General features: G+C 34.4%; 1 protein-coding gene and 1 pseudogene across 6 annotated transcripts in view; one reads left to right on the forward strand and one right to left on the reverse strand.

The window, feature by feature from the left end:
• The window catches only part of STIL (STIL centriolar assembly protein), a 41,419-nt gene extending 15,198 nt beyond the window's left edge, over positions 1-26,221 (reverse strand). The window contains exons 1-13 of one of the 6 annotated variants that reach the window (XM_016151346.2): positions 26,042-26,060; positions 23,828-23,904; positions 22,925-23,087; positions 20,283-20,390; positions 18,370-18,482; positions 17,879-18,066; positions 16,675-16,922; positions 14,002-14,085; positions 12,640-12,726; positions 9,275-9,425; positions 7,269-7,378; positions 2,466-2,580; positions 363-1,325 (exon numbers count right to left, since the gene is read on the reverse strand). In XM_016151346.2, coding sequence (XP_016006832.2) covers positions 363-1,325; positions 2,466-2,580; positions 7,269-7,378; positions 9,275-9,425; positions 12,640-12,726; positions 14,002-14,085; positions 16,675-16,922; positions 17,879-18,066; positions 18,370-18,482; positions 20,283-20,374 — 2,151 coding nt within the window. In that variant the 5' untranslated portion in view covers positions 20,375-20,390; positions 22,925-23,087; positions 23,828-23,904; positions 26,042-26,060. Of the gene's footprint in view, positions 1-362; positions 1,326-2,465; positions 2,581-7,268; positions 7,379-9,274; positions 9,426-12,639; positions 12,727-14,001; positions 14,086-16,674; positions 16,923-17,878; positions 18,067-18,369; positions 18,483-20,282; positions 20,391-22,924; positions 23,095-23,827; positions 23,905-25,977 lie in introns of those variants that run through there. The other 5 variants (XM_036233671.1, XM_036233670.1, XM_016151344.2 and 2 more) reach the window with 5 other exon arrangements.
• LOC118604361 lies at positions 16,214-16,332 on the forward strand (annotated as a pseudogene).
• Positions 26,222-26,522: the final 301 nt, after the last annotated feature.

Raw genomic sequence — 26,522 nt, forward strand, 5'->3', positions numbered from 1 at the left:
ATGTTTAGTTGTCTACAAAGGTTTAGTTAACTTATATGGACTTCTCACTGGAGGCAAAAAATGAAAGAAAAATACAATTATGCTGTAGGTTAGGATATGTAAAAGATAAAGGAAGGCCTGTTTTCCAATCCTGATTCTACTTCTAACTAGCAATGTGTCACTGGGTAAAAAATCATTTTTTCTAATCCTCATTTTACTTATCTGTGAAACTAAGACTAGAATTCAATTTTTAAGGTTCCTTTTAGTTCTGATGTTCTAGAATTATACTCCATAAAGTATAATCACTGTAGAGTTGCCAGCTATTTTTAAGAAACCATATTAATACCAAGAATTGAAAGGAACTAAGAAAGATCCCCACAAACCTGTGCCTGAAGTAGTCTCAGCTGTCTATCTTGTTCTGTGAGGAACCTATATGCATCTGGAGATAGACCCATCATTCCATTATCTGACCCAGTCTTGGGTGTGTGCATGCACACTGCACAAGGCCATGGATTACATGAATTCACATGTGAAGGTAGTCTTGTCACAGGCGAGGGTTCTACATTGCTGTGGGGAGAACCACCACTCATGCATTCCTGAGGTCTCGAAGGTATAGGACTACTTGAAGAATAAAATGCATTATGGTACAAAGGTGGACATCCACTTGGGTGAAAAAATGAATGTTTCTGAAGGGCTTCAGGCTGGAGGTCTTGAATGGATCCTACGGTATTCATTCCTTGCCAAGAATTTATTGGACTATACTGAATATGACCATGATGCTGACAACAACCGCAAACATTTGTGGAATAGTAAGATGGTGGTGGCATCTGAAATTCCATCGGTTTTCCTGAATTACATGGTGAAAAAACAAAATTGTGTGGGTGGGACTGTGGGGCAAGAGAAGATTGCTTGGACTTAAATGTGGAAGATCTCATAGGATACTCTTCTTTCTGTACATTTCCAGAAGAAACTGTTTCAAGCTTTTCACATGTATCAGGAGATGACCCATTGAGAGAAGATGGTTCAACACTGTTCCTGATATGGGGGTTCCCATTCTTACAGGTAGATGGCTGTCTTACTTTGCAGTGTCTCAAAGGAGTATTGCCCTGGTTTAATTGATTTGGTAGCCTTTTCAAGGAAGGCTCTCCAGCTTCAGTTTCTGGGTTATGTTTCTTCTCATCATAAAGCTGGGGTTGCAGTGGCTCCAAGTGTTCACAGTGGTTAATTAACAAAGGAGGATTTTCATTATTCACCATTTCCAAAGGATTAGGCAGAGGGTTTGATTCTATGGAATTGCTATCCAACACAAGTGAAAGTTCTGGAACTGATGGTTGGATCTTAGAAACCTATAAACGGGAAAGAAATGAAAGACAGAAAAATATGTTTTAAGAGAAAGATACATGCTTTACTTCCTTAGATCAGTATTTCCCAAATTATACCCCGTTACTTATTTAAAAGGGTTTATTCTTTATATAGAGTTGATAAGTATTTTCTGTGCATCTTCTATGTGCTGTGTACTAGAAATACAAAAGTGAGCAAAATAAACAAGGTCCTTGCCTTCAAAGAATGGAATCAAGCTTCTCACAAACTTATATAACTATGAAACTCACTTTATTGAAATGTTGCTTAATGTTACTTAGATCACAGAACACAATATGAGAAACTGTTTTACAGTGGACATTTTTTACCCTCTCTCTGGTAAAAAAAGCAGAATTCGTTGACAGATTTAGTAGCAAATGTTTCTGAACCTTAAATAACAAAGGATCTTCCAATAAATATTTCAGAATATTTTCCACGTGAAATTATTGTTATTCTTTCTACTGATATCAACCAAAAGAGTTGGAAGAGAGTAGAAAAGAGTAAACAAAATATTTATGGTGGTGAATTTGGGTATAATTTGACATTAATTTTTAAAAATATTTCCTATTCCTTTTTCTTCTAATAAGTAATTAATCCAATTAAGATAAAAATAATTCACTGCTTTGCTGCAGTCAAAAAATTATGATGAGAGTTATTAGTAATCTCTAAAAGCAAGTAGAATGTTTTCACAGAATATAGTAATAAGAACTAATGCCAAGCTCTGGTGATAGTATAGAATTTTGAGTCTATATGGGTTAAAAGCATGAGATTCTGAAACCGAACCTCCTGACTCAGAATTCTAGCTTTATTACCTACTAGTTTTACAATCCTGGGCAAGTAACTTACAATATGTGCCTCAATTTTCTCTGGGAATAATTACATGTACTTATAACATATATGTATACATATATACTATTAGATATAATAATTATGTATACCTGTGAGGAACACACACACACATATGTATGTGTATATATATGTAAATAAAGCCATTTAGATATAGAGAGCTAGATTTATCTTAGAATGTAACTTCAGTAAGTTTTAGCTTGTATCATTGAGTATTTTGACATGAAGAGAATTTTAGGTTTCTAACTACAAAGGCAAGTACTTTTAAGATCAGTGTATACCTTCTGACTTACTGGATGAGGACTAGGAATTGGTCTTGGAGAAAAATCTTCATCTTCGACACCAGAATCATGATCATTTTTTGTCATTTTCCCTGAAGATAACTTTTGGGAAGATCTAAAATAGTAGAGAGGGAGACAAGAAAAGTCGTCAGCAATCTAGTGTTTGTACTTTCTTTCTGGAATTGAATAAAGTCCTTAATAAGCCCTAGTAGTATTTGGATCATTTAATTTAGTATCTGACAACCATAGATTATTTTATTTTTTAGGCCAATGTTAGCTGCCCAAGACAGCTGGCCCAATCAGACTCATGTTTACCTAATCATGGCAAGTTTAACAGTTATTATTTTTTTAAAAAAATCTATTTATTTAAATTAGTTCCAAGTATATAGTACATCGGTTAGACATCTATATAGTTCATAAAATGATCCTCCCCAATTGCTTCCTCCCTCGCTGGCTCTTCTCCAAGCCATCATATTAATGCTAACTGCATTCCCTCTGCCATGCTCCCTGTGCCTAACTATCAACTAACTACTAATTTGTACTTCTTTAACCCTTCACACCATTCTCCCAGCCCCCCAAACCTTTCCCCTTTGTCTATCACCAAATTGTCCACTATATTTGTGAGTCTGTTTTTGATTAGTTTGTTCTTTTTGTTCCTTAGATTCCACATATAAGTGAAATCATACGTTATTTATCTTTCTCTGTCTGACTTATTTCACTCAGTATAATAACCTCTAAGTCCATCCATGTCATTGCAAAGGGTAGGATTTCATTTTTTTTTAATGGGTGAGTAATATTCCATTGTATATATGAACCATAATTTCTTTATCCAATCATCTGTTGATGGACATTCAGGCTGCTTCCTATCTTGGCTATTGTAAATTGTGCTACTATGAACATTGGAGTGCACAGATCTTCACGAATTGTTTTGGTTTTCTTTGGGTAAATACCCAGAAGTGCAATTTCTGGGTCAAAAGGTATCTCCATTTTTACTTTTTTGAGAAACCTCCATACTGTTTTCTATAGTGGCTGTATCAATTTGCAATCCCACCAACAATGTATGAGGTTTCCCTTTTCTCTGCATTCTTGCCAACACTTGTTGATTTTTATTAAATGATAGACATTCTGACAGGTGTGAGGTGATATCTCATTGTGGTTTTAATTTGAATTTCTCTGATGGTTAGCGACCTTGAACATCTTTTCATATGTCTATTAGCCATCTGTATTTCCTCTTTGGGAAAGTATATGTTCAGGTCTTCTGCCCATTTTTTAATTGGATTGTTTGTTTTTTGTTGTTGAGTTGTAACTCAGTTATTCTTAATGACACAATAAACCAAGTTCCTGAGCATCCATTGTTTACTCACTTTGAGAAATGCAGAAATAAATAAGACACAGCACTTACCATCAAAAACTTTATACTCTGGTGATAAAGATGTACACTCACTTTATTAAAGTTATCGTGTTAAAAAGGAAAATCAAGTAAGGAATTACATTTTCCTACGTACTTATATCTGTGACGGGGAAATACTTTAAGACTTTAATTGAGGTACCTCCTCCCATTCAGTCCGTTGTAATCATTGTATCATAGGTGGCATGTCCCAGCAAAGAACACAGAAAAATTCTGAGAGCTGGTACTGAGTTTCAAAGTTGAAATTAGAGTTTAAGACTAAAATTTGGAAGACTATATGTATTAGGGTTTTTTTTTGCATCCTAAACTAGATAAAATCTCAATAGAATGAGTTAGGAAGGAGGAAAGACAAGCCAGAAAGAAGCTAAGAGAGCTTAGACATTGATTCCCTAAGAAGGGGTCCTGTATCCTGTCTCCCTAGCAGGAGAACAACAGAAACCCTCAGGTACATTTGGAAGATCTGACAGCAGGTAAGACCTTTGCCCCAAACCCTTGTAGTCTGGAGAGGCAAACACTCTGTGCCAAGGTGCTATACTAAAACAGTCAGAATGTCCATTATGGTGTGTTTAAGCAGAAAGGCCTGTATCTATCCAATAAAGCTCTTCTCCGACATCCAAAAATGACATGGAGAATACAAAATGATATCCTGTGTGCCTCAGTGCAACATGGGCCTGACACAGAGAGCCAGTGACCTGAACAGGTTAAGGAGGTCTCAGCTTGAACCTGTCAAAACCTACTGCCAAAGACCGGATGCAAATGAAAACACCTCAACAGATGGCAGTATGAATGAATGATAATCATGTCACCCCAAATCGCCAGTATTGGCACAGCATTAGTCCTCTCTAAATTACATATAATCCCAGAGGAAAGAGAACAGACCTTGAATTGACTGAACATTGTTTTCTATAACCCAGCATAATGAGTAAGGGCTCAAACAGAAATTAAGTTCAATGACTGTTAAAAAGGAAAAAAAAGTCACATTTTTTTGTGCACTTGAGTTTGTGGCAAGGATTTAATATCTGCTACGTGCTTATGATAAACACAAACATACATATACAAAATTTTTACCATTGAACAATAAAATTAATTTCTGAGCTTTTTTAGCACCCAAGGCAAAAAGAAAAAACTTTTAGGTTCTTTAGGCAAGACAAACATTTTATTAAAATCTAAAATGACTTATCCTTATTAAAGCTTTGGTCAGAGCTGAAAATAGGATTTCAATAACAATGTTAAAGAAAATGCAACTGTTTCTTTAATTTGGCTTTTTCTTATAAATATTCAACAAACTCTTGAAGAAAGCCTTAAAACTTAAGGTAGTGAAGGTGTTCTTGCAAAGGTGTAATAACATAGTTTCTGGTGATCTAACCTGTTTCAAGGATATTTTTCAGTGCCCAAAGATAGAGAGATTATACCTCAGATATCTCTCTAATCCCAAGAACCTGTGATTATGTTATGGCATTATGGGAAAAGGAAGTTTACAGGTGTAATTAAATTAAGAATGTTGAGATGTAGATGTTATCCTGCATTATTTAGGTAGGCCCAGTGTAATTACAAGGGTTCTAATAAGATGGAAGCAAGAGGGTCCGAGTCAAAGAAAATGTGAGGATGGAAACAGAGGCCACAGAGAGAGAGTTGAAGATGTTATGTTCCTAGCTTTGAAGATGGAGTAAGGGGTCACCAGATAAGAAATGCAGGTGGCCTCTCAAAGCTCGAAAAGGGATAAATGTATTCTCTGCTAAAGTTTCCAGAAGAAACACATCCTACTATCACACTGATTTTAGACCCAAAGATCCATTTTGGACTTCTGACCTACATAAGTATAATAAATTTGTATGGTTTTAAGTTACCAAGTTTGTGGTAATCTGTTACAGAAGCAACAGGAAACTAATACAAATATCAGTCACAATTCCCATTTTACAGACGGGATACTGATGTTTAAAAGAATTTGAAAACAGGTATGCCTGATACTATAACTGGAATTCACAACTATTATGTTATGCTGCTTATATAAATAGTTGGCATAGTTGGCATATACTTTAAACTTGTACCATAATTTCCACCTACAGAATCAAGTGTTAAGGAAAGATGAATGAATGATATTTAAAAAAGGTCAAGCCACTTTCTCAGTAATTACAATAATCTATAAGGAACCTTACCTGCTTGTTTCTCATGTAAGATACTAAACAGATAGTATTAAAGGAGCCCAAAGACAGGTTAAGGTTAGAGTCAAACAGCTGAGAAAAGGAAAAAGCAACTACTAGAGAAAGTTAAAAATACAAGTCTCTGAACTACAGAGTCAAAGAAGAAATCAGCATTCTAAGTAACTTTTTAATGAGGTTATTTAATATTTGGTAGTTATTAACTTAAAGGACCTTTCAAATAATATGGAGAACATTCAATGCTCTATTACTGGGCTATAAATTCCATAAGGGTAGGGATTATGTCTGTAACTGTTTTTAATATCACCATATCCTCAGCCCTTAGCATATTATCCAACATATAACAGAATAAAATGACAAAGTTGGAAAAGGGATGTGAAGGGGTAATTTTATGTGTCAGCTTGGCTAGGCCACAATACCCAGATATTTGGTCAAATATATCTTAGATATGCCCATGAAGGTATTTTTTTTAGGAGAGATTAACATTTAAATCAGTGGATTCTGAGTGTGGATAGGACTCATCCAATCAGTTAAGGGCCTTAACAGAACAAAGAATCCCTCTCCAAGAAGATGAGATTCTGCTAACAGATCACCTTTGGGCTCCAATTGTAACTCTTCTCAATCTGCAAGCCCACTCTGAAGATTTTGGACTTTAGACTTGTTAGTCTCCACAATTTTGTGAGCCAATTCCTTAAATCCTTAACATCCCCGACAAACATGTACCCTATCAGTTCTGTTTCTCTGGAGAACCATGATTAATACAAGGTAATATCTTCTTTACCACAAAAGGTATATACTGACCCCCAAAGTCACAAACTGTTATTAAATTAATATTCCCCAAGTGTATTTACTTTAAAAGTTTCAAAACAAACTATTTCTTTTTTAGGTATAATGGTTATTTTTGTATCATAGTTTATTTGATAGGCCCAGGTTTAAAACTACAAGTGAAGAACAAGTAAACTGCAAACTAAATAAAAACGGAATCCTTCTTCTTAAGCAGCATAACTATTTGACAAATACTTTTTCCCCTACATAAAAAAAATAACTCAAATAGAGTTGTCACTTCATTAAAATTATCATCCAACTTCTGAGTATGAAGGTACGCATTTAAAGGATAGACATCTATGGTATGTAAGATATACAAATAGTGTCATCAGAAATAACTGGGGAGTTACTTTAGTCATCAAAAATAAAAATAATATTAAAAAGTATACAGATAATAAAAATATCTTTTACCTCTTAATTGAAAGAGTCTTGGAAACTTTGTTAAAAAATTCTGTTTCTGCATTTTGGCTTTCAGCACTTAGTTCAAACTGGATTGGATTCTTGTCAGAAGGTTCAACATTCTGAAATGAAGTAGGTTATACTTTGAGATGTGACTTAAAACATCAGAGAATTCTATTTAGATGAATAGTAGCTCTGAAACATTGGGGTTAGGGGAACTTCTGATTTCTATAACTGTAACCTCATTTAAAAAATTATTTTATTTAGATATAATTGACTTATCACATTGGTTTCAGGTATACAATATTATGATTTGTATATCTTATGAAAAGATCACCACAGTAAGTCCAGTTAACATCCATTATCATATGGTTACAATCTTTTTTCTTATAATGAGAACTTTTAAGATCTACTTTCTTAGCAACTTTCAAATAAAACTGACCATTAAACGAAATGAGGGTTAGGAACACCAACCTCCTAAGCAGTTAAAAATCCACTTATAACTACAGTTGGCCCTCTGGCACATACACAGATTCCCAATCTTGGAACTGATCCTTGAACAATGCAGGTTTGAACTGTGCAGATCAACTGAAAAACATCTGCATATAAGTAGACCTGTGAAGTTCAAACCTGCGTTGTTCAAGGGTCACTGTATATGATAGAGTCAACATACTACACTTTAAATCCAAAGAACTTATTTATAACAAAGATTGTATCTTTTGACTACCTTTGCCCATTTATCTTATCCCTCAATCCCCACCTCCAGCTACCACCAATTTGTTCTATGTATTTATGAGTTTTTTATTTTGAGATTCCACATGTAAGTGGATCACATGCTCTTTGTCTTTCTCTCGGACTTATTTCACTTAGCATAATGTTGTCAAGGTCCATCCATGTCGTGGCAAATGGCAAGAATTCCTTTAAATGACTGAATAATATTCCATTATATAAATAATGTACCACATTTTTATTCATTCATCTATTGATGGACATTTAGGTTGCTTCCTTGTCTTGGCTATTGCAAATAATGCTGCAATGAACAATTAGTGTTTTCATTTCCTTTAGATAAATACCCAGAAGAGGAACTGCTGGATCACATAGCAGTTCTATTTAGATGCAATCACATTTTTTATATAGTGTCTATGTCCCTGCTACAAAAGTGAAAGTAAAAAATTAATCACCTGTATTATGTAATTCATTTAATAAACAGGGATTCAGTGAAAATAACAACTTTGAACTGAGGATATAACCTAAAGAATGAGTAAATAATATATGTCTCTAAAATAGAAATAAATTATTAGATCTCATTTAAAATGATAATATTTATAATTAAAATATTTATAATTATAATTAAAAACTTGATTCATGAACTGCTGTGACCTACAAATAAAATGAAAGAAGGCACAAAATAAGATCTGAGTGGAAATATACGGTTATTCGGTTATTCAATATTTTTGTAACAAAGTATAGAATGTTTTTATTATTGGTCTGAGACAAAGGACAACTAACCATTTTACTGAAAAGCGGTCTTTGAGCGTTTTTACACAATGACATTTAGGTATTTTTATTACATATAGCAACAATCTATTCTGATTCCTAGAATTATATATTATTATTAAGACTGACTTTTAAACATGAGAAACCATTTGTCATACCCTTAGATTTTAAAAATAACAGAGCAAAGAAAACACTGAAATCACAAATTAACTCTCAATATTATAAAATGACATAATATATAATTTCTTGATGTATTCTTCAAAGGTTTTAGAAAAACACTGGCAAGCTATTCTGTGGATAACCTCTGATCCTGTATTCTAAATTATTCTGGAGATATGATCTAAAATTTACAAAACAAAATTAACCATAAATGAATAAAGTTAATATTCAGTAAGACTGGTTATAAATACCCAAAGCCAAATAGTTTGAGTTACTATTATAAAGGGTAGAGATCTTGGATTTAAACTGCCAACATGCAACCCTAAAAGGTCATTAATGTACTAGGTGACCAAATCACTTACTTTGAAAAGTTGTAATGTTCCCCTGTTGGTTAGTAGCTGGAATTGAAGGTCAGGTAACCTGCCATCATGAGGGAGGCATTCATAAAACTCGGGGTCCTTATGTGTCACAGAATAGAGAACTATAACGAAATTTCCCGATTCTGAAAATACCCTGGATAAAAAAATGCCACTTAATTAAAATTTACTAATAACAAGAGTATATTCAAAGAACTCTATGTGAGTCTCTGAATCTAGTTAATAGACTGATGAAACAATCTAATTTTTGGAAAAAAACTAGGAAGCAAATTCATGCTTACTTTAAATGTTACTGATTTTTAATTTTTCAAATATTTTATTCTGAAATACATATTCTTTGTAAAAACTTCAAACAAAACAAAAATAGAAAATGAAAACCATCCCACCTCACTCTCCAGTTTAGTGTATGTACTTCCAGAATTTTCTCCTAGGCATACAAAAACATTTTATACAATTTAACAAAAATGAGACCTTACTATCACACTCTTTGCAATTGCTATTTCTTATTTGACTGTCCTAGATTTATTTCCATGTCACTATTCTATTTTATACCTCAGGCCTCCTTAATTCTTTTTTAGTGACTATAAGTAGTACTGATTTATGGATGTGCTATTATTGATTCTCCTAGACTTCTAAAAATCAATAAATTACAGTGTTGATAATATTCCACTATTATAAACACTGATAAAATGAACATTCATTTTATTATTCACTACATGACTCAACAAATATAAAGTCATCAGGAGTCTTTAAAATATATACTAAAACCAATTATTTAAAACTACTTTTAGTAGTTGCTACCTTGAAAAATATTGAATGAAAAATATTTGGAATATATATTACACTGCTAAAAAAACAAAGCAGTGGAGGTTGGAAAGGCAGAATGCCTATTTTTCTGCTCAATTCTTCTGCTGGAGTCAGACAAGACCACTGCTCAAAATGCTATCAAGTATCAATCTAAGCTATGCTAAGCAATGTTGACTCCTCTCTGGTTCAAATTTCCCTTGGAAAGATAATTAAAGAGTTCAGGTATCAAAGAAATTGCCCATTGCTTCAGACTGGACACAAACTGAGAGATTTAAAATTAATTTTACTGAGCATTTATTGTCAATAAGAACTTAAAGACCAGTCACTGATAATAAAATTGAGCAAATACACTAAAATGAACACTTAATTCATTTTATTTCGAATAAGACTAATTGTCTTATAAAGTTGAAATAAAATGTAAAAAGTAGAACTTTAAAAGCATCTGAAGGAAATACAAAAGATTTTTTTATTTTAACAAATACTCCTGGAGTGGGCAAATTTTTTCTAAGCAAGATAGAAAAAAAGATTGATAAATTGGAATTTTTAAAAAGTCTGTTTGGAGAAAATATTGTTAACCAAAGGTAAGTGAAATAACAATCTAGGGGGGAAAAAAGCTTTGCCACGTATATTTTTATAAGTATTTTTTCTCTATATATTTTACATGTTAAATATATGTATACAGTCATACACTGCTTAATGACAGGGATACATCCTGAGAAATGCACTGTTGGGCAATTTCATCATTATGTGAATATCACTGAGTGCACTTACACAAACCTAGATGGTATAATGTACTACACATCTAGGCTGTGTGGCATACCCTGTTTCATATGCAGTCCGTCACTGACCAAAAAGTTATGCAGCACATGACTGTATACAGAATAGAGAGAGCTCTTTCGAAGCAACGTGAAAAATATGCAAAATCTGAGAGAATGGCCAGAGACATGAGCAGTACTAAGGTCCAAGAATATGGTTATAAAACATCAGAAAAGACCATTATCATTACCTCTCTGAGGTCTTACTACTCTCCCCTTCTCTCATTCCTCTCCAGTCACACTGGCCTCCTTGGAGTTCCTTGAAGATGCAAGGTGATGTTCCGCCTACAGTGTTTGTACTTAATGTTTCCTCTGCCCAGGACTACCCCAGACAGCCACATGGCTTACTCCTTCACCTCAAGTCTTTGCTCTCTGATCATCATATCTAAAATTGTAACTCTTTACTTGTCACTGCCATTCAGATACACAACATCCTCCACCCTTATTTTTCTCCACAGTACTTATCACCTTGTAAAATATTACTTATTTTACCTATTTAGTTTATTGCCTAGCTTTACAGGGTCTTTATTTTCTTTACTGTTTGTCCCCAATATCATGAACATTGTTTGTACATAGCAAGTGATAAATACATTATTTGTTTCCTGGTGTTAATGAGAGGATGGGGAAAACAGGCACTCTCAAACATCATTGGAAAGATTATAAATCAGCAGTCTTTTTAAGGGTAATTTAGCAATGTCTACCAAAATTCAAAATTACGCTCTTTGACCAGAAAAAGCACTTTTAGGAATTTATTCTACAAATATACTAGGATATGCACACATAGATATATACAAAAAGGGAATTTTAAAAAATATAGTAGATATTATTTACTATGCAGTTATAAAATGTGTACTAAATCTGTACATGGCAAGATGTAAAGATTCACAAGGATAGTGATATAGGGAAAAAAGCAACATACAGAAAAAAAATGGTATGCTTCCATTTGTGATTTAATTTTTACAGGCCAGGGAAGGGTGATATTTATTCACTGATTATTGCAGGAAGGAAGGAAAGACGCTGTCTAATAGTGATTGTCTCTGTGGATAATGTCTGGGGAAATAGGATAGAAGAGAGACTTATTTTTATTTATGTCTAATATATTACAATGTACTTGCACTGTCTTTTCAATAAAGTTCTTTTCTAAAGTATATTATAGACCCCCAAGATAGACAGAAACAGACCTCGGAATTTTTATTTAATAGATGTAGAAGGTAAGAGGCAAATAATAGTATCATGTACAAAATAACAAAATTAAATGAGGAGGTGAGGTTACAAATAGTTTCCCTATTAGTTCTAATGCTTGTGCTTCAGTTCCAGGAAGAAAATTAAACATTTGCTCTCAGATGTTTCTTAAAGTGCTAGTAGTAGCACTGTATAACTTAATAAAACACTTCTAAGATAACAAATTCGTACTTATTTCAGTCGTTTCACTGAAATAGGAAGTTAGAGTGGAAGATCTCTAAGGTTTTTCCCACTCCTAGAAAGTATATCTTCTGTGTTACAGTTCTGTGGTTAGGCAAGTAAATTCCTTCATATTTCCAAATACAGTACAACCTCATCTTTTTTGGGGTCTGGTGTTATTCTAAGGTTTGTTTTTCTTAATGTACTTGTTCTGCTTTATAAGCATTATAAAAAGTTAAGGCATCACATGAATTTTAAATGAGATCAATAAAATATGAATGGAGAAAAAGATCAAAGTAAAATACCACAGAAAAAAATATTACTTGCCTTTCTTGAATAGAAGAACTGAACATGTATCGCAAGCAGCAAGCCCATACCTGAGGACTGTAGATGTGTATAATGCCAGATAGCCATCTGAAAGAAAAAACAGAAATTAAAAACTATAGTCATTTGCAAATTAATAATACACTTTAGATTACATTCTTCTTAGGGTAATATGGCAGAGATTCTTGGCATTCTCAAACAATACATTAAAGGCCTCATAGCTAAGACATCTATGAACACTAGACCATGCTGACAAGAAAGAGAACAGATATAGACACAGACATAGATATATATAGAGAGAGAGCTTCTTTTTCTCTGTCCTCCACCTGAGATGAAGGGAAAAAGAAAAATGGCAGGAGATAAAACGGTTAACAATAGAAGTGAAAGCAGGAATTCCTTTGAATCAATTAGCGTGGATTGGGAAGAATGAACTGAATTAGGGAGAGTGAAGTCAGCAGCCTAAAACTATAGTTATTGAGAAGACTAAATGCTGTACCTGAAATACAGAAGGCTCTTGATATTCACTCAGCATAAAAGCCCACAGCCAATACCAGGAGCATAGCAAACAGACTGTAAATAGATTTCATAACCCACAGACATTTGTGCATTCTTATTTTTAAATTCTGCACACAGTATTTCTTCACGTGGGTTCCCTCCCCCACCAATCCTCCCTATTAGCCAAACACTGAAAGATCCAGCTCAAGTTTGCCTTCTCTAAGAAAATGTCCCCATCATCTCTCTTACAAGTACTAATAGTGCTATCGATATTGCTCATTTCATAGCAAATCATGTACTTCCTTACTATTTCCTATGTGTGAATATTTGAATATTTTATCACCTCACCTTGATTATAAATTTCTTGAGCAGCTTTAAATCCTAACACAGTACCAAACATAATACTATGCATATGGTAAGCACTCAATAAATGTGACATGAATATACATTTCTGACTGAATAATCTGTCTAAATGCCATTAACCACTAACTCTAAGGAGAAAGCCATTAATACTTTAGGGGAATTTCTGCAAAACTGCCTGATTAAATTTTAAAGTTATTCTAGTCCGGTGTAGTTGAAGGTACCTTAAGGACAGCGGGTAGTGAAGAAAGTTAAAGAAACAGGGCTCTCATGCTTTACCTTTATCTGTTTTATACATTGAAGTTCTTCCTAAGATTGGACAAAATCTTGTTTTAACTGATTCTGCTATTAAAATAAGGAAGTTTAAGAATCATAAGCCTTTGTGGCTTTATAAGGTGATCTAAGCATTAATTATATATTTACAGTACAACTAATTCACATGCTTCTCATATATATACATTTGAATACATATGTGGCTGAAAAGGTTTTCATAAATAATGTAATACTTACATTCCCACTAATGGTAGAGAATAAACCTTAGGATCAGATTCCAGCAAAAGTAACAATTTGCGTGTTTCATCCATGGTAAGATATCTAAAGAGAGGACATTCATGTAAAAACAACTAAATGTATGTACTTTTTACCTTTAAAAGAGATCATCTGAGTGATGAAGCAGCACATTTTAGGCAGGGGAGGTAATTCAAATGAATACTTTCTCTCACACACACATACACACAAAGAAAACAGTTCAAAGTATAAAAAAGAATTCGGTAAGAGCAAGAGATTAAAGAGATTCAATATCTTTAAACTTCTAGCCATTAAAATGCTCACAGAAAATTACACCCCCTTTAAAAAAGTTCTGTTCTAAAAGTGTCGACAACTTATTTTAATCAAAAGAACTGAAATCAAGGCTAATAATTTCATAACCAAATAGGTTTCCTCGGGAGAAGTGAATTTCCTGTTACTTTTACTGTTCAAGTATCCAGGTGACTTGACAAGAATGCAACAGATGAGATTTCTCTCTGAAGAAGGCGAAATTAGGTGAGGTATATTCGACTTTCTATGTACTATATTCTTCCAACCACTATCGAAGAACTTGAGAACCATCATGATAGAACTCAAAAGCTCACTATTCCCTAAAAGGACATTATGTTTATACTTTGTTATTATGTTTACTGTTGACAGTAAGTTTTAAGAACATAACTGCAGAATTGTGGAGTTAATTTTATTGTTATGGCTTTAAAATACAAAAATAAAAACGGCATTCATGATATAAAGTCTTAATAGTCTCATTGAGGATATTTTTTACTGCTATAATAACCTTAACACACAAAGGTAATGAATTTATCAGGCCATGGCACAAGATGATTAAGCCTGAGTTGGCAGATTTATATAGAAACAATGGCACACCTGTTTTAAAAGCATTTCCACTTTACCTACTTGAAAATTCCTATTCTTTAAAAGAACCCCAGCTCTGGCTTTCCATGATTTTCCCAGATATTTGGACACACCTTCCTGCTTTCGCTGCACTGTATATAAACCCCATTATCTTTATCCACATCATGTTTACACATTATTATACTTCATGAATGGTAAGTATGCTTTTTTACTTCCAACATCTAACACAATATCTACTCCACAATGGATCGATCGATCCTAATAAATACTAAGGTAGACGAATGACTGTGGTCAAGGAAAAGAGCATATGTCACAAATTTAATACAGAATTATAGGTAAGAAGAGACAAAGGGAATAGGCACTCAGATGGAATATTAAACATCTTGGGTTACTACTAGCAATGCCAAGGGGTCGCAGAGGATAATTTAGAGAAAGGTAAAGTCATGCTTCACTAGTAGATGGGTACAGGTACTATGGAAAATAAATTAATATTTTGCTTTATTCTAACATGAATTTCTTTGTCTCAAGTGAAGAGCACTTTATTACACCAAGAGAATGAAGTGTTTCATTTAATTCAAACATTTTTTATCACCATCATATTTGATCATCCTATGATTCTGAAATATGCCAACACATTTTTTTTTTTTTGTGCTATTCCAACAAGAAAGATGCTTCAGTCAGCATATGGGACTCAAAATGATATCTTTCTTGTTATTCCAAGGACCCTCTGAAAAGAAGATCCTCCCTATTCCTTATGCTCTTTTGAAGAGGAATTTTTTTAGAGGGTAAGACTTGGAGTTGAGTGTACTTTGGCAGACAGTTTTGGCTTTGGAGACCTAACAGGAACTAGGGTGGAGTCTAAGAGGAAAGGAAGCCAGAAGTGAATTGCTTAGACTTTAAAGCAGAGGGTGCTTACATTGTCTAACATAGCTCAGTAGACAGTGGATAGAGAAAGTGGACAAGGATTCAGGGAAGCAGACTGCCAAGCAGAAAGCATGCAATTTGGCTTCCATTTCCGAAGAAATTCAGAGTGGTGATAGGAACCTAGAAAGGATGCTGCTCCAGCTATATGAGGAAACTCCGCCCTCAAGTGGTTGACAATTTGGTAAGCAAGAGTACTATAAAATTTTATTTATCTTCTTTCTCTATCTGCAATGGTCATTAATCATAAATAAAACTTCATATAATAAATAAATTCTCAAGCCTATTGTAGACTTATGAACAAATTATAGTGAAAAAAAAAATGATGACTTAAAAACTAGGCAAAATACAAAGGGCAAAACGATAAAGGATAACTTCTTATATTTTCAAATTACAAAATACAGTCTATGGCCATGCCACCCTGAACGTGCCCAATCCCGTCTGATCTCGGAAGCTAAGCTGGGTCAGGCCTGGTTAGTACTTGGATGGGAGACCACCTAGGAAGACCAGGTGCCATAGGCGTAAAAAATAAAAAATAAGGGATTGTAAAGCTGTGAGGTCAACCAAGGGTTGCTTCACCTAAACACACACACACACACACACACACACACACGCATACAACCAATTGTAATATAATTTTTATCACTAATTTTTATTGTGGTGGTGGGCACAACATTTTGAAAGAAAACTATATTCAGCAAAAATTAACAACTTCGTTTTTCACTTTCCTTGGTTATTCGCCTAGCCACTTCAGATCTCTGGCATGTAAACTGAATGCACAATTATTTCATATTATATGGATATCATGAAAATATGCTAATGTGGCCAATATTTAAAATTTTGGATCAACTATCTTTTACTTACCCATATTTATAGGTACCTTGAACTTGAGAAATATTCATATTACTGCTCAAATTTCTTGCCAGAGCTGTTGGAATAATGGGGATGGGCTTCACAGGTGTGCATTTAAAGGTATTTGCTAGAGTTACTGCTGCCCAATGCAAGTCAAAATCCACATTGTCCAAACTCTCCTTAGAAGTGATATGTGCTCTTAGGGAAAGCACTTTACCACAATCCAAGGAATCTTTGCTACATACATGGTGCTGCAGAGCCTGAGGAATCAATATTGTACGATTATTTTAAGACTGGAATTTGTTCATATCTCTAAAGGTTTTATATCATACAGGTGCATATACACATACATATCGTGCACTAACAAAATTAAACAATTTCTGACTTGCAGTATTTCAATTATCTCATTTCTTCCATGTGACCAAAAAGTTACCAATAATTTTGTCAAAGCAAATAAGATTTACTGTACCAAGCTCCATCATATCTTTCCAACTTAGATGTCTTGGCAGGATTTCACATTCTTATTAGAGAATGCCACTTCCAATAAATATTACATGGGGAAAAATGGATGTAAAGAACTCTAACTCAGTCTCAGAAAAATCTAAAGTCTATCCTCTGATTCTTTTATTATTATCCAAAATTGTAAAGTAAGTTCTTCCTCTGTAGTTGCTCATGCCGACTGTGTCCTTTCTAGTCTCACTGCCACCACTCTACTACAGGCTACAATGTACCTGTCTAATACCCACCTGAATATTGCAATGAACAGCTTAACTATTCCGACTTCAGTCATCTGCCCTATCAGATTAACTATCCCTGATTTAAGAGTATTTCCACTTTTAAGAAACTTTCAATGACTCTACATGGCCATTCGATGAAGTTCAAATTTCTTAACCTGGTACACAAGGCTCTCCATAATATGGCCAAACTAATACTTCAGTATGACTGCCCATAAATTCAGTAAAAATATATACCCTTAATGTCACCCTGAGCATATCTTGCATTTTGCTATCTTGGTCACACTGCTTCCTATTCTGGAACATTATCTATATTATCTACCTAGGATTTCTGCCCTCAGATACTATGTTTAATTACATTTTAGGTCTGCAAACATACAATCAGAAATTACTATGAATAATTATTAAATATGGGTTTATTACCATGCAACATAATATACATAGTTTGATCATACTGAATTAAGAATAGCAATAAATCTCACCTTAAAAACTGAACTGAAGTCATCTTCATTGTGAACTATTATTTCTTCTGAACAAAGTCCTTGAGTATAAACTTTGCATGGAATCACAAAGTCCCCAGGAAGAGAAGCAGTAGGTGTTCTTTCTAAGCATTCAGGTACTTCTCGACCAGGATCAAAGCGATCTACTGTCAATATCACACTTTCTTCATCTGAAGAACAAAAACAGCAGTTATTATACAGCATGCCAATAAAAATTGTGAAATCAACAAGCAAGCCTACATTATAACAAAACATTGTGTTTATACTAATAGTATACTAAATGACTTGGTTATATATTCTTTCACCTGATCAGACTGTAAAGTCTGTGGTGGATACTGTCAAGTTTTACACATCTGCATAGCCTTGGAATACAGCAAAGAAAATCAGCACAAAGTACATTACAATAATTGGCTGAATCATTAGACATAAATTCTATTACAGTAATAAAAATTATCTTTTTAAAAGTATATTACCTTCATCTATTGTGAGTGAACCAAGTAAAAAGCAAGACAAGTTTTTTTTATTCTGTTTAGCATGACGGTAAGCAAGTCGGATGGTCTTTTCTGTTACCACAACCTTCGGATTTCTGAAAAACAAGAAAAGTTTTTATAAATCCAGAGGATCTGATATCCTAAAAAACCTTCTGGCCATATCATATAATCCTGCCTAAAATATCACACATGTCTTTAAAAATGTACGAAAAGACCATTGTAGGGAAAGCCTCGGGTCAAAGGCTGGGTAAAGGGAGTACAGAGGACTGTCTAGAAACCAGAATTGCAATAAACAGACACTGAAGTTACAGCTGTTCTCCAGACATTTGCTTAATTTTATGAACCAGAGTAGGAAACTATGAGGTCAGCCTTCTGTTTCTGTAAAAAAAGTTTGATTGAAATAGTCACATCCATTTGTTTACATATTGTCTATAGACTTAAGATACCAGTATTAATGAGCATAGAATATAAATAAATGATTCAAATGTTTAAAGAAATATAAAAGAGACTCTAAAATATGAGCATAGAACAAGATACTATCAAAAAAAGACTAGGCAAATTTGAAAAGAACCACAAAAAATTTGTAGAATTAAAAATATAATCAATTAAAAACTCAATGGATTATATAATCAACTGGGGATAGGTAACAAATGTTTATTATTGTTCTATAAACTATGCATATACTTTATAAACAATACAGTATATGTCCACAATTAAAAAAACCGAAATGAACAGGTTAGATGGCAACTAAGCACAGTAATAAAGAAAATGAATAGAGTTGAAGAAATTACTCAAAATATAGGATAGAAAAATAACAATAGAAAATATAAAAGATAGGTTAAGAGACACAGAGAAAAGAATGAACAAGTCTAACAAATACTTAGTTGAACTTCTATAAGACTCTCCCTTGTTTCTGTCAATGTTATCACCCTTCTCTGTCAACTGGTTGACTTTTATCTTTCCTATAGTTCTTCTATTCAGTAGATCATCAAATGCTATCAACTGTTCCTTCAAAATGACCTTGTTTCATTCTTTGCTCTTTATCTCAATACTGCTACACTGCTCTAAGTCCTTCTAATAGCTACCATTTATTGAATACTTCCTATGTCTCAGGCACTGTGCCAACTGCTACTTTACAGAGTCTGTCTCATTTAATCCTTAAAAGAGTACTATGAAATAAGTATCATTATCTTTATTTTATAAATAAGAAAATGACCCTTGGCTACTTTACTGAGGTCACATATTTATGAAGTGGTAGAATCAGGATTTGACACTCCAGTCATAGCACCTTAAACCACTATGGCATAAATCTATGTTTCTTAGATTATAGAAAATCACCTCACAGCTAGGCTGGCTCTATCCCTCCAATGATCCGGCCTTAGAATTCTGCTTTCAACAAGTAACTCCCTTACATAAAAAAACTCAATGGATCTCTCTTTTCTATTACTTTAAGTCTAAGTTTCTGTCTTTCCTTCAAGACATGGAAACTTCTATGTCTTGCCATAACCATATTTTATATTCCTTCTAAAATGGTCTATTTATTGGGTTGGCTTAAGTTCAAGCAGTTACTTCATCATGGCAGACTACTTACTAAAACAGTCTATTTAATTCAAAATCAGTTCAGTCTTCTCAATGCTCTACAAAGATATCATGCTAAAGCATGATGAAAAACACTTTCAGTTTTTATTATTTTTGTCTCTTCTGAATTCTTATAATACTTAGAACTTCAGGTTTATAGAATATTTTAACTGTGAAATTAAGATTATTTCTCAAAAGCACAAGGAACAGATTAAAGCAGCAGAAGGGATTATTTCATCTGAAGGGAGTAATCAATTTTGCCTTATACATCTATTTGACTCCTGTTTATACTGTTTGATTTAAAAAGAGAAACATACCTGTAATAATTAAGATGTAAGTAGATGAAATCTCCAATTGGCATCGGGTTCCAAAGTGCACATTTTGATGGAGGAAAGTAAAAAGGTACCATCCTGCTTGAAGTAAACCTTAAAAAGGAAAATCAAATCAAAGCACAATGAAAAGCAAACTTAGTAGAAATTTTATAAGAAAAAGTTTTACTTTAAATGATGGAGGTTTTCAGATTATTTTTGTTAATTTTAGTAGAGCCAAAAATATTTTTAAAGAGTAAAAGAAAAAAAAATCACTTGTTACCACTATCAAGAGAATAAGCATTCAAAATTTAGGTATAGCTTTTTCTGTCTTTTTTTCTTATGCATATATAAGTTTATATGCACGCAAGCTTTTAAAAAAGAACTGGGAGCATTAATCTTATAAAATCCTCTTTAAGTAACAAAAATGAGTATAAACCAAGAATTTACATTTAAATTAAAAATTAAAATCTGTCCCTTCAAAACTAATTTCTACATAATTGCTAGATAACACCCAAAAATTTATGAAAAACAGAAAAACTTAATAGAGTCTTTTAGTGTTTACAAATTTGGTATCTTGGGCCTGATCACATAAGTTTAATTATTGAAGCATCAAAAGGACGTCAATATAATAATTCCTCAACAAAGCTCTTAGGGGCAGTATAAAGCAAGGTTCCAATATTCAATCATATAGGGTATCATCACAAAGTTATTCACGTAAATGAGTAACATAGGAAAACCACAATAAAAAAGACAATGAAAAAGAAAGGACTGGGGAAAAAATATCAGCCAGAGTTGCCTGTAGTTAAAGCAAAAAGCTCTGATAGTAAGCTGCCTACAGCAGGGCATTTATATGGTGTCGAAGTGTTACAAAGTTGAACTCAAAGAATACTTTGTTCTAAATCTTACTTTCATGTGTTGTTATCTATGAAGCTTCTCAACTAAAATACTAGCCCTAGTTTACTGATCACCTACTATGTACATACACAATATTACCGATTACCTACTATGTACTTACACATAGTAAGTTTCTCACTAAAACTGTTTCAGAAATATTTTATTGTCCACTTTATAGATAACAAATTGTAACTATCCTAACTTCATATAGCAATTAAGTAGCAGAGCTGGGGTTTGAATCTAAGTGTGGCTAATTTCAAAGTTTATACTTCCAGCTCTATGGTGTAGTGCTTTAGAGCCTGGGTTCAAATTCTGACTCCACCACATTCCTAGCTGTGAGCTTTCAATTCGAGCTCATAATAAGAAGGATTTTTAATCTCCCTGTTTTGAAATGAGGACATAGTCTGAGATTAAGAAATTTGTTCAAGGTCACAAAGCTAGTAAGTGACAAACTGTCAGCTTATCTATGTCTCTATATCTAATATATTTTTACCAATTGCTGAGAGGCAATATGATGTAGAAGTTTGTGGAGAGCAGTCTGTAAGCTGACAAGGTCCTTGCAAACTACGAAGGTAACCAAGGATTACTTCACCTCCACAAATTCCTCCTGAGAACAAGATAATACAAATATAGCCATAGACAAATAAAAAGCTAAGGCCAGGAGAATACGTAGTCTCAGAGAAACAGAAGAAACAGTGTTATTATGCTTTAGAGAAACTGCTTATGACAGCAGCAATTGTATGATCCTGTATAAAAGCAGCTTGCAAAAAATAAACTGGGCCATTGTCCATCCAGTGGGAAGTGGACCTCCTGATCCCCGCTTTCCGTCCTCTTTCTTTTCTCAATCTCCCACCATTCCCACTCAGGTTTATTTTCCAGGGCTGCGCTGGACATAGCAGGATTTATCACTTGCTAGATATGGCAGAGGTTAAAAGCAAAAAGTATGAAGACTGCTCAGGTCTGACATCTGGCTTCAAAATTTGCTAGTTGTGTGATCATGATCAAGTTAGTCAATGCCTGTGTGCCTCAGTTTCCTCTTCAGTTAAACAGGATAATATGAGTATCTCCTATAGCTATACTGACTATTAAATGAGTCAATTTTGTAAAGTGCTTAGAAAAATTCCTGGCTTATTGTAAGTGCTGAGTGTTAGCTATTTCTTTTTGCTCCTAGTTGTCCATAGTACCTTTAGAGCCCAATCTACACTACTTCAGGTTTACTTCCTTATAGTATAGAGCAGAAGTCATATCAGGTTTAAATCCAGGCTATATCACTTATCAACTAAATAGGTTGGTTAACTACTTTATGCTAGTTTCCTCATTTAAGACAAAAAGAGGGGGATAATAAGTGTTTATACCTTATAGATTTGTTGTGAAGATTAATTAAGAATAATGCATGCAAAACCTGGCATAGCAAGATTTCAATATAAGTTGTTATTAGCCTTTTCTTAATCTAAGGTACACAAGTAGACTTTGGAGGCAGGGCAGACACAAACATTCTTAAATTGGGTGTAAAACTGTGCATGTATGTATATGTGTATATATATGCTTTTTCTTAGGAAATGAGATTCATGACTATCAGATAGTCAAACCCGAAAATAATTCAGAATTGCTACCCTAAAGCCAATAGATTACTGAAAACCAAAGTTTCAGTTAAAAACAAATCAAAACAAAAAAAGCTAGAATTGAGTATGAGTTAAAAAAAAAAAAATAGAGTTGAATATACCAGGAATAATCACATGGGTATATTATCTTACCTAGAATGTAAAGAATAAATTTGATCCAATAATAAAAAGAGAACAGAAGTCGACAAATTTTCAAAGAATAAGAGGTGGCAGTAGAACAGAAGGGCCAAAATTAAGGGAAAGAAATATGATAGCTTCTTTGGGTCATGTTTTCCATTGTCTTCATAGAGAACATCTGGCATAAAGAAAATAATATAGAGAATAAAGGTAACTGACTGATGCAATTCTAGTTAAAAAAAAAAAAAAAAAAGTCACATTGTCAGCACTAATTATTCTTCCCCAGGGGAAAAAAGAATAAATGATCCAAAGAGGCAAATAACACAAGCCAATTTGCATGGTCCCATAGTATTAACAGAATGAGAAAATTAGGTAACAGATGGCAAGCTCCTTCTACTACACTTCAGTGGGAAAAGGCTTAGGGACATTTAAGGAAACTTGGCATATCCAATGTGAAAGTTTTCCTATTAAGGAATTAGAGTTTAGAGAGGGAAAGAACCCAATCACTTTCCCACTTATTTAGGATGTAAATAAATATGTATGTAAATTTTAGCCTCAAGCGTTCTAGTACTATTTTCCATCAATAAAGAGATCCTCTGGGAAACTAAAATAAGGGAATGAGGGACTGAGATTAAAATTTACCAAGTGCCCGCTATGTATCAAACCCTTTAGTTTAATAATCTTATTGAACTCCTCACAATAATATTCTGTTAGAGATTGCTATCCTCAATTTACTTTAGATGAGGAAACTGAGGCTTAATTAACTTGATCAAGGTCACTCACCTAATAAGTGGCAGAACTGGGATATGGACCCAGGATCTTCCTATTCTAAAGTATTTTTCTTCTATTCCAACCTACCTTCCCAAGTTATGTGAGTAGCTGTGAAAAAAATTTTTGTAAAAATATGTCTGTCTATACCTGGTATTCATCTGGGGTCCCACAAGAGGATATGGAGGCTCCATGATAGATTTATTCTATTTCAACTGTTCAGTATCCTAAGGATGAGAATATTACTAATGAGTGACAAAAACAAGAAAGAAGAAACATGATTTAACCACATATTAACAAATTACTGACAAAATTAGGTTAATTATATATTGTTTTCATCTATAGAATAAGAAAATGCTTGTGGGTTCTGATCATTTTCATTCTTTATAGTCATTCTGTTATTGTTAATATTTATTCTAGGCAGCAAAACCTATCATATATCTGTTCATTAAGAAAGACATAGATTCTGCCCCAAAATCACTGTATTGACTAAGTGAGCAGGTAGTACTGAATATGAGATTTTGACCAAAAGTCCCATAATATTAAAAAAAGAAAGAAAGAGAGAGAGAGAGAGAGAGAGAAATAAAGAAAGAAAGAAAAACACACAAAGCAGCAGAGAGGTACAATGTGGGCTAGATATCTATTGGGTCTATAATGAAGTCAATGAATTTTCAATATCGTGGAAATGGAAAACACTGCATTCCCAAAACTAACTTGTTTCAGTGCAAAATCAGCATTCTGTTTTTGGCTCTACATGCTCTCTCTGGGTACTCTTGCCCATTCCCATTGCTTCTACACCCATCTGTATACAACAAATGTTCAGCTTCCCTCTCTCTTCTAAGTTTCAAACCTATACTTCTAATTGACCACTGAATATCTCCACCTACATATTATCGAAGCAAAATACAGACCTCAAAATTCTTTCTTTACACTTCAGTGTTTCCTGTATTCTTTTAAGTCTTAAGAGTTCTTTCGGCCCTATACATTCTATTTTGATTTTAGAAAAAAGGAATTGTCTGAAGTTAAAATAAGGGAGGAAAGAGTTAAACTCAGGTGCAGAAGTAATTAAGAGATTTTTTTTTTTTTAGATGAAGTCAGAGACTGAAAATATTTTCAAGAACAAAATGCTATCGAAAGTGCCCTTTGTAAGATTGACTAAAAAGTCCTTGGAGATATCTGGACTTCTGCAACTTCTATGGATGTATATTTTAAACTTCAAAGTCTTTCTATGCCACTTTGTTGTTATGGATAACAGTATTCAGCTTTATAACTAACTCTAGAAGTATATAAAGTTCCATTTTTCTTTAACAGAAAAGTCTTAAAACTCCATATTATGTTTCCTCTTCTTTTACGTTTTAGGGTAAAAAGGTAATGAGATCTATTTCTCATTTTAAAACAATATACGAGGCAGTATATTCTGACAGTATCATGCAAGCAATTAAAACTAGTGAAGCTAAAACCACATAACACCTATGCCTAGCAAAATGTATTCTCCTTGGAGAATGGCATCATCGTGTATCAAATGGAAACCAACTCATCCTTACCTCTCCTTTCTCCCTCTTCCACTATATTCTTTCCGTCCCCACTACCGTAGTAGTAGTTCCTGTCATCACTCTCACCAGATTTACTGAAAAGTCCCCACAGTGCTGCTAGAAAAATATTTCTATATAAATCTGATGTACTTAGCCTCGTTTTAAAAGTCGATGGCTCTTCTTAACAAACGGAATTTTAAAAATTCACAATCTGTCCCCACCCCATTATTCTAACATTATCCCCTATCCACTCATCTTACTTCCCAATCAAAATTAACTACTTGCAGTTTCCCGAACATCTTTGCACAGGCTGTCCCCTTTATTTGGAACGCCCTGGTAAACGCCCATCATCCTTCGCAATCTAACTCTAAAGTCATTTCCTCTGTGAAATCATCTCCTAGACACCACGGCGATTTTACTACCGCCGCTGTTCATACACATAGCATTTTCACACCTTCTTGTTTACATATTACTTACAGCAGACCACAAACTTCAAACATTAACTGATTTCTTACTATGTAGCTGTCTGAGCTAGATAATGTGAGGAATGCAAGGACGAGCATACATGGTTACAGTCCTTAAGAAATATTCACACTAAAAACAACAAAAATGGAACGTTATCAATTGAAAACCTCTTTTACAAACCTAACCAAAAATGACCCCCAAGGAATTCGTGGTCCCCTTATTTCTCCCACTAGATTCCCTTCACATTATCAACCCAAGCTCCTGGAGAGCTGAACCCATAAGAGGGCTCTGAATTTTGCTCACCATCCTTCCCCAGGGGCCCCGCTTCCGCCTCTCAGTGGAAGCCAAAGCACAAAGTCCCACTTACTGCAACCTCCTCCAAGCCAGGGTCTGTTCGTTGGGCCGGAACAGAGGTCGGCTCCAAGGAGCGCCTCCGCCCACTCCTTCCTGGGACGTTGGGGTCGCGGGAACTGAGGCGGCAAACACAGGCTCGTGAAACCGAAGCCCGCGCCGCGCCTGCTGACTGGTCAAACACCCGACCCATCCGGTGCGGGGGCGGTGCTGAAGGCGTCATACACGGTCTCCGTGTCATGCTGGTGCGCCAGCCAATCAGAGCCTCGCAGCGGTCCAGCGCTTGACCAATCCCAAGTCTCCTTGGAGAAACAAGGGCGCACTTGCGCTGCAGGATCAGGTTCCGGAGGATTTAAACACTTGATTGTTTATACTCAACGGTTAAGTTCCGGGGTGGGGCGGGCCTTGCACACGCGCAATGAAAAGCCCAGCTAGGCTGCTGTGAGGATGGGAGAGGAAGCGAAAGGTGTTCGCTGCCCTCGTGGTCGTTCCGCTAC

This window comes from Rousettus aegyptiacus, unplaced genomic scaffold (assembly GCF_014176215.1).
Source record: "Rousettus aegyptiacus isolate mRouAeg1 unplaced genomic scaffold, mRouAeg1.p scaffold_m13_p_1, whole genome shotgun sequence".
NCBI classification, from domain to species: Eukaryota; Metazoa; Chordata; class Mammalia; order Chiroptera; family Pteropodidae; genus Rousettus; species Rousettus aegyptiacus.